This window comes from Cydia amplana, chromosome 8 (assembly GCF_948474715.1).
Source record: "Cydia amplana chromosome 8, ilCydAmpl1.1, whole genome shotgun sequence".
Taxonomy (NCBI): domain Eukaryota; kingdom Metazoa; phylum Arthropoda; class Insecta; order Lepidoptera; family Tortricidae; genus Cydia; species Cydia amplana.
The window spans coordinates 19,680,864-19,693,431 of record NC_086076.1 but is presented as its reverse complement, the minus strand read 5'-3'; the positions used below and the strand labels follow the sequence as shown (position 1 = coordinate 19,693,431).

Sequence of the window (12,568 nt, the reverse complement as noted above, 5' to 3'; positions counted from 1 at the left end):
TGAATACTCTCAAAAATTAAAGAAATTTGCGTATGATCACAGCGATGGTTTATTTGCAACTGAACTGGCTTACATAGGCATCGATCTATCTAACGGGAGACATGCATGTGTGTCTGTGCGTATATTTGTCTAAACATGCCGCCTACCAAAAAATACATTTTTTTCACTCAGGCATAATCAAAAGACAATTACTTAATTATTTACCGACGAATTCAAATAGTCTTACATCTAAGTTGCAGGCATAGGCGATTACCTACACATGCATGTTCGCTCTTACAAGTTTACTTATAAGAAAATAAAGGGTAAGAGCATATCAAAGCCCGTCGGAATACATAATAAACAAGATAAATGAACTAACAATAATTAAATTTAAACTGTTGTTGTGAGACCTACTAACATTGACCGTAACCGTAAAATTATTCAACGAACTAACAATAGTTATAAGTAAGTAATTCGTGATATTTGTTCAATTCTTATACGAGAAATTACTTAAAATTTCTGTAAAGTAAAGACTCAAGGGCATTTTTGGTACATAACATAACACAAAACAATCATGCAACAAATAATGCAAAATCACAATTATTGTTCGTTAGCATTAACAGGCAGTTCACACAATTTTGACACTGAACGTTTGGTAACGTCCCCGCGACACCGCACACTATAGACACGAGTCACGCCATCCGGACCTGGGTGCTTGTCTAGCACCCGACCAAGTGACCATTTTCCTGGTGGAAGTTGATCGTCCTTTATCAATACAATATCGCCGAGGTCGAATTCACGTTCTCGTTTTAACCATTTTGGCCTTTCTTGAAGACGGGAGAGATATTCATTTTGCCACTTATGCCAGAAGTCTCTAACGAGTTTTTGGGTGAATTGCCAACGTGATAACCTGTTGGTGTTGATCTCTCGTAAATCAGGGTTAGGTATTGTAACTGGCGCCTCGCCGATCAGAAAATGTCCAGGTGTGAGTACTTCGACATCTGGGTCGGTGGTATCCACAGGAATCAACGGCCGACTGTTCAAACACGCTTCAATCTCACATAACGTCGTGCTTAACTCTTCAAAGGTGAGATTGGCGGTGAGTATTCTTTTTAAATGGAACTTTACTGATTTCACACCAGCCTCCCAAAGACCTCCAAAGTTTGGGCTATATGGGGGTATGAAGTGCCATTGCGTTCCATCGTCAGCAAGTAGGCTACTTAACCGCTCTGGGAGTTGTAAATTTGTTTCTTTCCATGCTATGGTTAAGTCTTTGTCGGCGCCGACAAAGTTGCGCCCTTGATCACTCCATAGGTGTGTGCATCTTCCTCGACGAGCAACAAAACGCTTGAAGGCTCCTATGAAGGATTCGGAGGTCATATCGCCAACCAGTTCGAGATGAATGCATTTAACGACCATGCAGACAAAAATTGCGATATAGGCCTTATTAGATTTTGCTCCCCTACCTCTTGACATCAAAACTTGTATTGGCCCAGCAAAATCCACTCCGCTATGTAAGAATGGTCGGGCTTGCGTTATGCGAACTTTAGGTAGGTCTCCCATAATCTGTGTCCGTGTAACCGCTCTTTGTCTGGCGCAGACAACACAGTTGTGAACATGTGCTTTAATTGCATTTTTAACTCTGAGGATCCAGTATTTTGAACGTAGATAGACAAACATTAACGGCATCGTGCCATGCAGCGTTTTCTGGTGAGCATCTGCTATTATTAACAGTGCCAAAGCATTTCTACTATTAAGTATAATAGGATGTTTTCTTCCTTCAGGAAGGTCAGCATTCCTAAGCCTTCCGCCTACCCTGAGAACATTTTTCTCATCAAGATAAGGATGCAACCCTTTTATTGCGCTATCCCTTTTTACATCTTTGCCTTTCATTAGATTGTCTAGCTCCGCACCAAACTCTCTTCTTTGTACTATTTTTATACATCTTATTAAAGCATCTTCGAGTTCTATAGTTGTTAATGTCTTTTGTATGTTTTCAGGGGTCTTCTTACTGTTAAGGAACCGCAAGCTATAAACAACCGTCTTCATCAGCTCTGACAATGTATCAAACTCTTCAAATTTAATTCCAGTTTCTTCACTTTCGATATTCACATTTACTTGTATATTTCTCTTTCTTTCTAATTCTGTTTCTTTTATTTCAGGTCTTCTATATGGAATGTCGTCCGTCTGCAGCCACTTCGGGCCCTTCCACCATTTTTGATCTTGTGCTAGTATTTGTAGGGTTGTCCCTCTACTCGCAATGTCTGCTGGGTTATCTTCAGAGGCAACATGGTACCACCTTTGATTGCTAATGTTGTCTAATATCTCGACGACTCGATTGCTGACAAATACATTCCACCTTCCAGGGTCACCCAATAGCCATGATAGCACTACGGAAGAATCTGTCCAGGCATATATGTGAGTATCTGGTATTCTCATTGCTTCTTTTACTTGTTTAAGTAGTCTAGACAGGAGCACCGCAGCACACAGTTCCAGTCTTGGAAGAGATACTGGTTTCACAGGTGCGACGCGTGTTTTGGCAGCAATTATTCCTGTTCTTATTTCTCCTTCTTCTGTCTCAACTCTGAGGTAAGCCACAGCTCCATATGCCTTTGTGGATGCATCACAGTACCCGTGCACGGAAACTGCGTGCAAATTCCGTTGAGTCGTATATACCCATCGCTCTACTTCGATATCGCAGAGGTAATCAAAGCTTTGACGTAAGTTAATCCATTTTTGCTTAACATCTGCACTAACTTCCTCATCCCAGCTAATACCTTGAAGCCATAATTGTTGTATTAAACCCTTGGCTGGTAGAATTGCAGGAGCTAACCAACCAAGAGGATCAAATAATCGTTGTACTTGAGCGAGTATGTTTCGTTTGGTTACAATTCCAGGAATGGCGGGTAGCTCTAATGAATATTGAAAAGTGTCGTTGCCCACATTCCAGGATAGTCCCAATGCTTGAATCGTTCCATCTAACTTGATATCCATCTTAACTCGCGAGCTTCGCTGTGACGCTTCAATTTGCTCCAGGAACTCTCGTTTGTTTGATGTCCATTTTTGTAAGTGAAACCCTCCTCGTTGCAGTATGCGCTTTACTTCCCGTGCTGTGGTTATGGCCTCATCCACATTGTCATTCCCTGATATCAAATCATCCATATAGAAGTCCTCCTTAATGACTCTTGCCGCATTAGGTTGGTCCTTGCCTTCATCCAGAGCTATCTGATGAAGCGTCTTGACGGCTAAATACGGGGCCGATGCTGTCCCAAAGGTAACTCGAAGCAGGCGATAATCTTTGATGTCTTCTTGTGTATTATTACGCCATAGTAGTCGTTGATAGTTGGTGTCCGACTTTGTTACCAGTATTTGGCGGTACATTTTCTCCACATCGGCCACATAACATACCTTTCTCATCCTCCAACGCATGATGATGTTTCGCAAGTCTTCTTGTAGCTGGGGTCCGACCAGTAAATCATCGTTTAATGATTTGTCGTTGGAACCCTTGGCTGACGCGTCAAAGACGACTCTACATTTCGTTGTCTCTTTCTCCTCTCTAATTATAGCGTGGTGCGATAGATAGACAGCTGGATCTTCCATTTCCTCTTCTGGAACCTCCTCCATATGATTCATGGCTAGGTACTCGTCAAGCACTCTGGTATATTCCGTTTTCAATTGAGGCATCCTATCGAAACGTGATTCTAACTGCTTAAGTCGTTTCATAGCTATGCTTCTGGTATCACCTTGTGTTGCTTGAGGCTGTTTATTTTTCATAGGTAGCTTCACCACATACCTCCCATCTTCCGTCCTGGAATGAAGTGTGTCATATATTTCTTCACAGAGTCTTTCGTCTGCTGTATATGCTCGTTTAAAAGGTGCTTCTAACTCCCACATGTTTTTCACCATATTATCCAGGTCTAAGTGATGATGCATTGCTATTACATCCTCTTGAGTGTTTGATTCATCAATTTCTCCGAAGATAATCCAACCCAGGCTGGTAAGTTGAGCAATCGGCTTTCCTGGTGGACCCTTGATGATTTTTTCTTTTAAGATTCGTGCGTACACCTTCACTCCTAGAAGCAAATCGATTCTTCCAGGTTTGTCAAATGTCGGATCTGCTAGAGGGAGATCTTTCAAATGCGCCCAATCACCGGACTCTTCATTTATAGGTACCCTTTGGGATGGCAGCACCTTTGTTACTCGCGTAGGCATGACATACATCTTTACATTGAGGTTAAATTCATTCTCATATCGTGAAAGAACATCTAATTGGACGGTATGATTAACCCTCATGTTGGTTTCGCCAACGCCCGTAATTCTTCCTCTAACAGACTCCCTCTTCACTTTAAATAGTTGAGCTGCCCTTTCCGTGATAAACGTCGCTTGTGATCCTTTATCCACCAACGCTCGCAGCAGGACCACCCTTCCAGTCGCATCTCGTACCGGTACTATAGCCGTAGCCAATAGCCCAGCTGATTCATCTGCTGCAAAATTGGCCACTATATCTTCTAATTCTTCATCATCGTTTTGGCTCTCGTCGTTGATTTCTTCCATTTTGGCATGTGCAGAAACGTCAGTTGTCTTATTCTCTTCAGTTGCTGACGTCACTCCTTGAAAGTTACCTTGATGGAGGAGTGAATGGTGTCGACGATGGCAGACCTTGCAGGATACCCTTAGTCTACAGAACAGCACTGAGTGTCCTGGCAGGAGACAATTATAGCACAATTTTTGATTCTTAGCAAACTCGCTTCTTTCGCTTGGATCTAATTTCCCAAATTGCTTGCAATGGCATAAAGCATGAGCCTCTTGACAGAAAAGACAATTTTTTTCGGATATAGTACTGGCGTGAAATGCTCGTTCTTTAACAGTCTTGGCTTGCGACGACGCTGCAGACGTAAGTTCCAATGTATGTATTTTATTCTCCAAAAAGTGAAACAATTCATTGATGGTAGGCAGCTCCCCGGTCTCTTGCAGGCTCACGTGCTCCTCCCATTGTTTGTGGCTCTCTGGATCCAATTTTTGAGTCGCTAAGAATATTAGCATGGGATCCCAAGAATCAGTGTTAATCGACAGACCTTTAAAGCTGTGAAGGCACTCTTTCATATTGTCAACTAATGTTTTCAACAGGCTAGGAGATTGACTCAGCATTTTTTTTGATGAAAACAGCCTTTTTAGAATTGCATTGACCACAAGACGTTTATGACTGTAACGTTTCTTCAATGTATCCCACGCGGGTCTGTAATTCTTCTCCACTACTTTATAATGCTTCAATGTTGTGCTGGCTTCTCCGATTAGACAAGACTTTAGGTAATAAAACCGCTGTACGTCACTCAATGACTGGTTGTTGTGAATTATTGATGTAAAAATATCTTCAAATGCCTGCCATTCCTCATAAACACCAGAAAATTTCGGTAACTCCAAACGAGGTAATTTCACATCCATTACTGTCCTAATATCTCCAGAACCTGACGAAATATTCATGGGTGTGCCAGCCGGTGTAGGTGTGTTAAAGTCCAACAGGTCTTGAAGCGTAGTTTTGAGATTCAAGTATTTTTCTTCACATTTATCGTAATAATTCTCGACGAAGTATAACAGAGATTGCCTTTGTTCCGTAGTTGATATTTTTAGTAACTCGGAATGTAATTGTTTAAATGATGACCAGTACTCGTCAATATATTGGATGCGCACCTTTACGTAACCAAGGGTTAACCTGTCCTTAGGGCATTTTTTGTAATTAATTTCCGCTTTCTTGATACTGTTGTATATATCTTCTAATTGCACCGAAACTTCGTCGATTGATACTGTAGCCATGTCGATTAACAACAAATAACGTTATAAGTCCCAAAACAACAAAGTTATTCACTCTTATAACTCACGACTATAATAACAATCACCGCCGCGTAGCCGAGAATTCCAATGTTTTTATGTAAACAACTGCACTTTGCACTCGATCCAGGTATCGCCGCTGTCGCCGGCCGGTGATTATCTTATTATTCTTTCGATTCGCATCCGGTTCGATTATGGACCATGTTTCGATAGCTATAAGGTTCTGTATTGAATACTCTCAAAAATTAAAGAAATTTGCGTATGATCACAGCGATGGTTTATTTGCAACTGAACTGGCTTACATAGGCATCGATCTATCTAACGGGAGACATGCATGTGTGTCTGTGCGTATATTTGTCTAAACACTAAGTCGCCTCGTTCGATTTTACGATTTTTTATTTACCTACCTAAGACGTTAGACGTGGTCGTATTTAAGAGTTAGGGACGTAAAGCAAATGCAAATGTTGCACGCCGACTGCATGCCAACTGCAACGTCGTCGTTCTCATACAAGTTGCAGTCGGATTGCAGTCCGTCTGTATCGGCCCTAACACAACCGTAAAGGACGTCAATTTTAATGTAGGTATAACCATTTGTTATTGGTCTGAACTGGTTTTGATACGACCGTTGACGATCGTCTCGGTGATTGCCGCGTATCGCGTATCTCACGCACGACTACCCTGCTTAGAAATGTGTTAGCAGGGGGGGGGTCACCTATCTCTGCAGCTGACTGTCCATATTAATTTGTTCAGTGGTTGACGTTCGCCTCGCCATGAAGTGAAGTGACAGCTATCTATGAAGCCTCGCGCCTGCGCCGTGTATTGATGACAAATGCGCGTCTGGTAAGTCAATAAGCAAGTCAAGCAGGCAAAAACGCGACGGACTTAGACGTAGTTAAATAAATGAATTTTAAACATACTTAAGAGTAGAGAAAATTGTCAAAATGAACAAATATTCTAAAACTCCATGCTTTTCAAGTAAGTATTGACAATGACTTTCAAGGTTACAAACTTAAATTTAACAAAAGCATTAACCTACGACACATACTGAAATCATTGGCACCGACGCTACCCATATCGCTCCCGTCTCGCTCCCATATCGCTCTGTCGTTCTCAAATAGGCCCCCTGACGTGTGTCAGCCGCGGCAGAATGTGAAATAGGACCGCATTCCGCGCTTTAAAAGGCAATAATGCCCATGAATGGGCTCACTACCCCACTTGTCTACGATAACGAAGATGCTAACATCAGCGAGTTTTTAACGCTCAAGAAAAAAGGTGTTATAGTTGACATGTACCTATTAGCCCGGTTCAGGTTTAACTATTTGTTACGGGTTTGATCTTGTTTTGACACGACCTTGAAGATCGCTCACGCTGATTGGTGCATGTAAAATGAAGTGAAAGTCGTGCGCGAGTTGGCACCACCAAGACGAGTCAAGGTCATATCAAAACCAGTCGGAAACTATAACAAATTGTTAAATTAGATTCGACCTCTTGGTATGTTTGTCTGTGGCGTGGTAGGTTATTTTTAAAGAAAAGTATTTTTTGTTGAGATGGTTCTATACGAATAAACATAACATTTCTGCAATCAATCCATACTTAATATTATAGCGAATGTCACTCTGTCTTAAGTTATGTGTCTTGAGAGAACGGAGGTCTTCTTATAAAACACCGATGAGGAGGTATTTACTTTATTTGATTTTACAAATTACGAGTTTAATTCAATATAGTTTAGAAGCGCGAGGGTGTACCGGTACACCGAGCGATTCGGAGCTCACGTGTAGCCTGGTCGCTGGATGCGAACTAGATGAGGACTCGATGAGAACTCTATGAGAACTGTCTTCCGCTGGTCGGGATTGCCGCTTATATTCATCCCGAAACCGTGGGGATGCGTTGTCTGGAGTCACGTAGGCCATGAGAAGTTTCTGGAGCGTTTATGCTGTCGCTGCCATTAAGATAATGAAGAGTCGATCCCGTGGGAGCGGCATTAATTGACAACCGCCATAAAATAGGTGATGCATTACATACGCCTGTACTTGTATCAAAGGGTGCGTTTGTTTATCCCATTAGGTGCGTCTGCATTCCTTCTATCGACGCTGAAGATAATCTTTAATGTCTTGCCGACGGTGTGTTGCTGGAGGTCGGGGATACGTGGGAAGCGTTCCTTAACTCCTCCCCCCTTAAGAGAGAACTAAGGGTGTAGCTTGTTACGCCCGTGTTCTCGATGCTGCTGCGGCGTTGGGTGCACTTGAGGTATATGGCGCACCCGATGAGGCACATAAATATGCTTATGCTCCACACGCTGGGTATCCAAATATGTTGATGTATGTTTGATTTGATTGTTGATTCTAATGGCTTCAGGTGTATTTGTAAATCTTCATCCGTATATTGGATCTTATCTGTTTTTTGTTCTAAGTGCATCTGTATCTGCTGGACTTCTTCTTTGAATAGATTGTTGGTTTTCGAGATCACTTTAGTATATAGGTTCGCCATCTGTAGTTCACAGCCGGGATTAAGGTGTAGTTTATATGGCCCTTGGATGACTTCGTAAAACGTTTCATTGCAATTGATGGTTACTCGTTGTGGTCCTCTTGAGTATAACAGGAAATTGCCGTCGTTTATTGTTGTGATAGCTTCCTCTTCTTCTAGTTTCGTCGTAAGGCACGTGTGATTGTTTTTGAGAAGCAGAGCTTGATGGATGCAGTCAGGTGTTTTATTGGAGTCCTTCCACCAAACGTGTTTGCAGACCATCATGGTTTTCTTAGCTTTGCATTGTTCAGCACTTGGGTAGGCGTACCATGAGTTTTTAATGAGGATTGAAGGTTTTTGGATTTCGAGGATTAGACCATCATGAGTCGGGAAAGGGATGAGGTTGTATGCATTACCACTTTTAGCTTTAATTTCCGCTATTTTTGCAACAAAGTGTATGACATTACTAACAGTGTAAACCATAATACGATCGACTTCTACATTGTTTGCCTCCTCAAAAATGTCTTTACAAGGTATTCCTGGCTTAGCTAATGTTATGCCTAACTCTAAGATATTAATTATATCTTCCATTAATATAAAAGTAGTTAAAATATCAATATTTGCCTTATTAGTAAAACTTACTTCGTACATAGTGTTTAAACGTTTTGTAATGCTTTTAAGCCTTAAGTCAACTTTGTTAATAGTTTCGTTTAAGTTGTTAAGTAATGTTTCTTGGTTATTTGTAAGGGTTTGAATATTGTTATTAATTTCTTTTAAATCATTCGCATCAGGGTTTCCAGCTATAAATTTAACAATTGTTCCAAGACCATCAATAAGGCCGCGTTTGGATCGACCAACGTTTTGGTTCATTAATCCTTTTAATCTTCCTAATAAATGGGTATAAAGACTGTTAATGTGGTAATTATCAGTTTGAAATCTATTAGACATTAATTTGTTAAGGATGTTAAGGATTTCGGTTAGATTACATCTTTTGGTTAGATATCTGTAGCCTTCTATTTCTGCAATTGGTCCTATTTTTTCGAGGTATATGCCATTGGGATTTTCTAACTTCTTGATTTGGTAGGGTTGACTACCCTGGACTTGGAGGAACCTGTAACAACAACAGGCCTCAATTTATTTGCTGCTCGTCGTTTACCTCGACTATCCAAATATATTTTTGGGGCTTTTGTGTCGCGAATGTAGGTTTTTCGGCGAGTACAAAATACGTTAGCTTGTTTATTAGTGGTTGGGAGTTTTTTCGTGAGTTTCGACTATTGGGGCTGGTAATTCGGTATTCTTATTATATTCGTCTGTTCTTTTTATTTGAGCATCCCGTTTTATTTTGTATATATAATCGTAAACCGTTTTTAAATGTTCTCTATATTTTTCCAATAGAGTATTTAACAACTGTGAATCATGGAGAAAGTTAAACAAAGGTTCCGTTTCGATATGTCCAAATAAGATTTCATGTGGAGTTAATTTTGTGTCTGATTGTATCGAGCTGTTGTATGCTATTAATGCGAGTTTCATTTTGTCATCGTGCGGTAGTTTATTTTTATATTGTTCACTAAGCAATCGACAATGTTCTCTCAACGTTGAGTGGAATCTTTCGACGATCCCGTGTGATGCTGGATTATAAGGCGTAGTGAAATTAATCTTAATGTGATATAAATTAACTAATTCCTTAAGTAGTGCGAATTCTTTTCCTGCGTCAGTCGTTATTTCTGCAGGGACACCATAGTGTGCAAAGTAAGAAAGAAGTTTTGACATAACTGTTGAGCTATTTTTATCTTTTAATCTTTTAACTACTGCGAAACGAGAGAATCCGTCTACTATAGATAAGTAAAGCTTGCCTTCAATATCAACAACATCGCAAAAAATATGATTAAGTGGTCGCAAAGCTATTGGTGGCAATAACATTGGTGGACGCATTGGATGCCGTTCGTATTTGCCTGCCTTACAAATAGAGCAGTTATTAATATATTCGCGGATATCGGACATAATATTTTTCCACCAATATTTCCTACTAATATGCATTAAAGTTTCGGTAATACCGCGATGATTCGTTTTTCCTTCGTGATAACTTTTTATGATATCGATTTGCTTTTCCTTTTCAACTACGGTTTCCACTATTTCAGTACAACGAGTTATACGAATTTGAGGATTATGTTCTTTAGTGAGGATCTTTACCATTTCTTGATATAATTCATCTACGTAAAAGAAAGCGTAATAGTGAATACCTGGTTTTAAATACTCGCGTGCAAGTTTCCTGAGTGCTTCTCCTGGTCGTTTAGATGTATACAGGCTAACTTCTATGATTTCGTTACCGTCTTCCTTTCGCACGTTTATATTATCTAATTTATTGTGTAGTTTAAAATAAATTTGATGTGGCTTTTTATTTATGACATCATTCATAATAGGAATTCCCTGGTGTATGTTGTCATCTTGTGAGTGCTGTGTTTGGATTTCTTCGCGGTTATCATTGTAGTTAATTTGTTCATCCATGTCGCTACCGTTCTGAGCTAATATTGATTCATTATCGTTAAAATTAATTTTTACCCGTGACAAAGCATCTGCGTTCGAGTTAATAGAGCCTTGTTTGTATTTTATTTCGAAGTCGAATTCAGCTAGTCGAAGTCTCCACCTAGTTAACCTAGAATTGGGGTCTTTTAAAGACATTAACCAAGTTAAAGGTTTATGATCGGTGTAAATGATGAACTTACGACCATATAAGTACGGTCTAAAGTGTTTGCAAGCCCAAACTATCGCAAGTAGCTCTTTTTCAGTTGTAGAATATTTAGATTCTGTATCAGATAAAGTTCTAGATGCATAAGCGATTGGTTTTTCGACATTATCTTCTTTCTGAGACAAAACCGCTCCTAACGCTATGTCACTAGCGTCTGTGGTAACAATAAATTGTTGATCAAAATCTGGATACTTTAAAATAGGTTCGTTGGTAATTAATTCTTTTAGCTTCTGTACTGACTTTAAAAACTCATCATCTATTATAATCTTGGCGCGTTTTTTTAAGCATTTAGTCAATGGTTTTGTTATTTGAGCATAGTTATTAATGAATCTCCTATAATAGCCTGTCAATCCCAAAAAGGATCGTATTTCTTTTTCGGTTTTTGGTACTGGGAAATTAACTATGTCTTGTACTTTGCGTTGGTTAGGTGTTAGACCGTTAGGTGTTAACTCGTGTCCTAAGTACTCTACATGTTTTTGAAGAAACTCAGATTTATCTGGTTGTATTTTTAAATTATGTTGTCGCAAGCGTTCAAATACTTTTCGTAATTTTTGTATGTGCTCGTCCAACGAAGTTGAGTAAATGATTATATCGTCTAGATATACGAGGCATGTATTATATAAGAGGTCGCGTAATATTAAATCCATTAATCGTTGAAATGTAGCCGGAGCGTTTTTTAAACCAAAAGGCATGCGTAAAAATTCCCAATGTCCGTGATTAGTTGAAAACGCAGTTTTTTCGATATCTTCCTCGTGCATTTCTATCTGATGGTACCCACTCGCGAGGTCTAGCGTAGTGAAGTACTGAGCTCTACCTAATTTATCCAATATTTCCTCTATATTTGGCAGAGGATATTTATCTTCGATTGTCTTTGCATTTAATTGCCTATAGTCTATGACCATGCGCCATTTAACCTTACCGGATGCGTCAGGTTTTTTAGGTACAATGTGAACAGGACAACTCCAAGGGGAATTAGACTCACGAATAATGTCATTTTTAAGTAACTCGTTAACTTGTTTGTCTATTTCCTCTTGTTGTTTTGGTGGTTTCCTGTAATTGCGCACATAAATGGGTGTATCATCTGTCAAACGTAATTTATGTTTAACTGTATGGGTAAAGGTAAGTGGCTCTTGACCCGTATGAAACACGTCTTTAAATTCGTGTACTAACTTGGTAATTTTAGCTTTTTCTTCCATATTCATGTGATCCGTTCGAATCGTTAATTTACTAGCTTCCGTTTTGTTTATTTTAACGTTGTCTAATACTTCCGATACAGATTTTAATCTATTCGGTATTGGTTGTAAGAAATTATCAAAATTATTTTTGAATTTTTGGGGCCTAGGACTTAGGTTTGTGACACCTAATCTATATTTGCCATCTATCACTGACACTAATGCACAATTAATGAGGACGGTGTTTGTCCCGATTTCAGGGATAAAGTATTCGCCGTCCGGTTTGTTAGATACACATGTAATTAGATTATCCGAGAGCGGATCGATTTTTGAGATTTTCTCCGGATAGTCTATGCTAATTGGAATTATTTTGTTTGGCATG

At 39.7% G+C, this 12,568-nt stretch overlaps 1 protein-coding gene across 1 annotated transcript; it reads right to left on the bottom strand.

Annotated features, from left to right (window-relative positions):
- Positions 1-428: 428 nt before the first annotated feature.
- Positions 429-6,126, bottom strand: LOC134650126 (uncharacterized). Its single transcript, XM_063504961.1, has one exon. The coding sequence runs from the start codon at positions 5,788-5,790 to the stop codon at positions 580-582; it is 5,211 nt and encodes a 1,736-aa protein (XP_063361031.1). The 5' UTR covers positions 5,791-6,126; the 3' UTR covers positions 429-579.
- Between the last annotated feature and the right edge of the window lie 6,442 nt (positions 6,127-12,568).

Excerpts from the sequence above, each read along its gene's own strand:
- LOC134650126 (XM_063504961.1), bottom strand. The coding sequence starts at position 5,790 with ATGGCTACAGTATCAATCGACGAAGTTTCGGTGCAATTAGAAGATATA.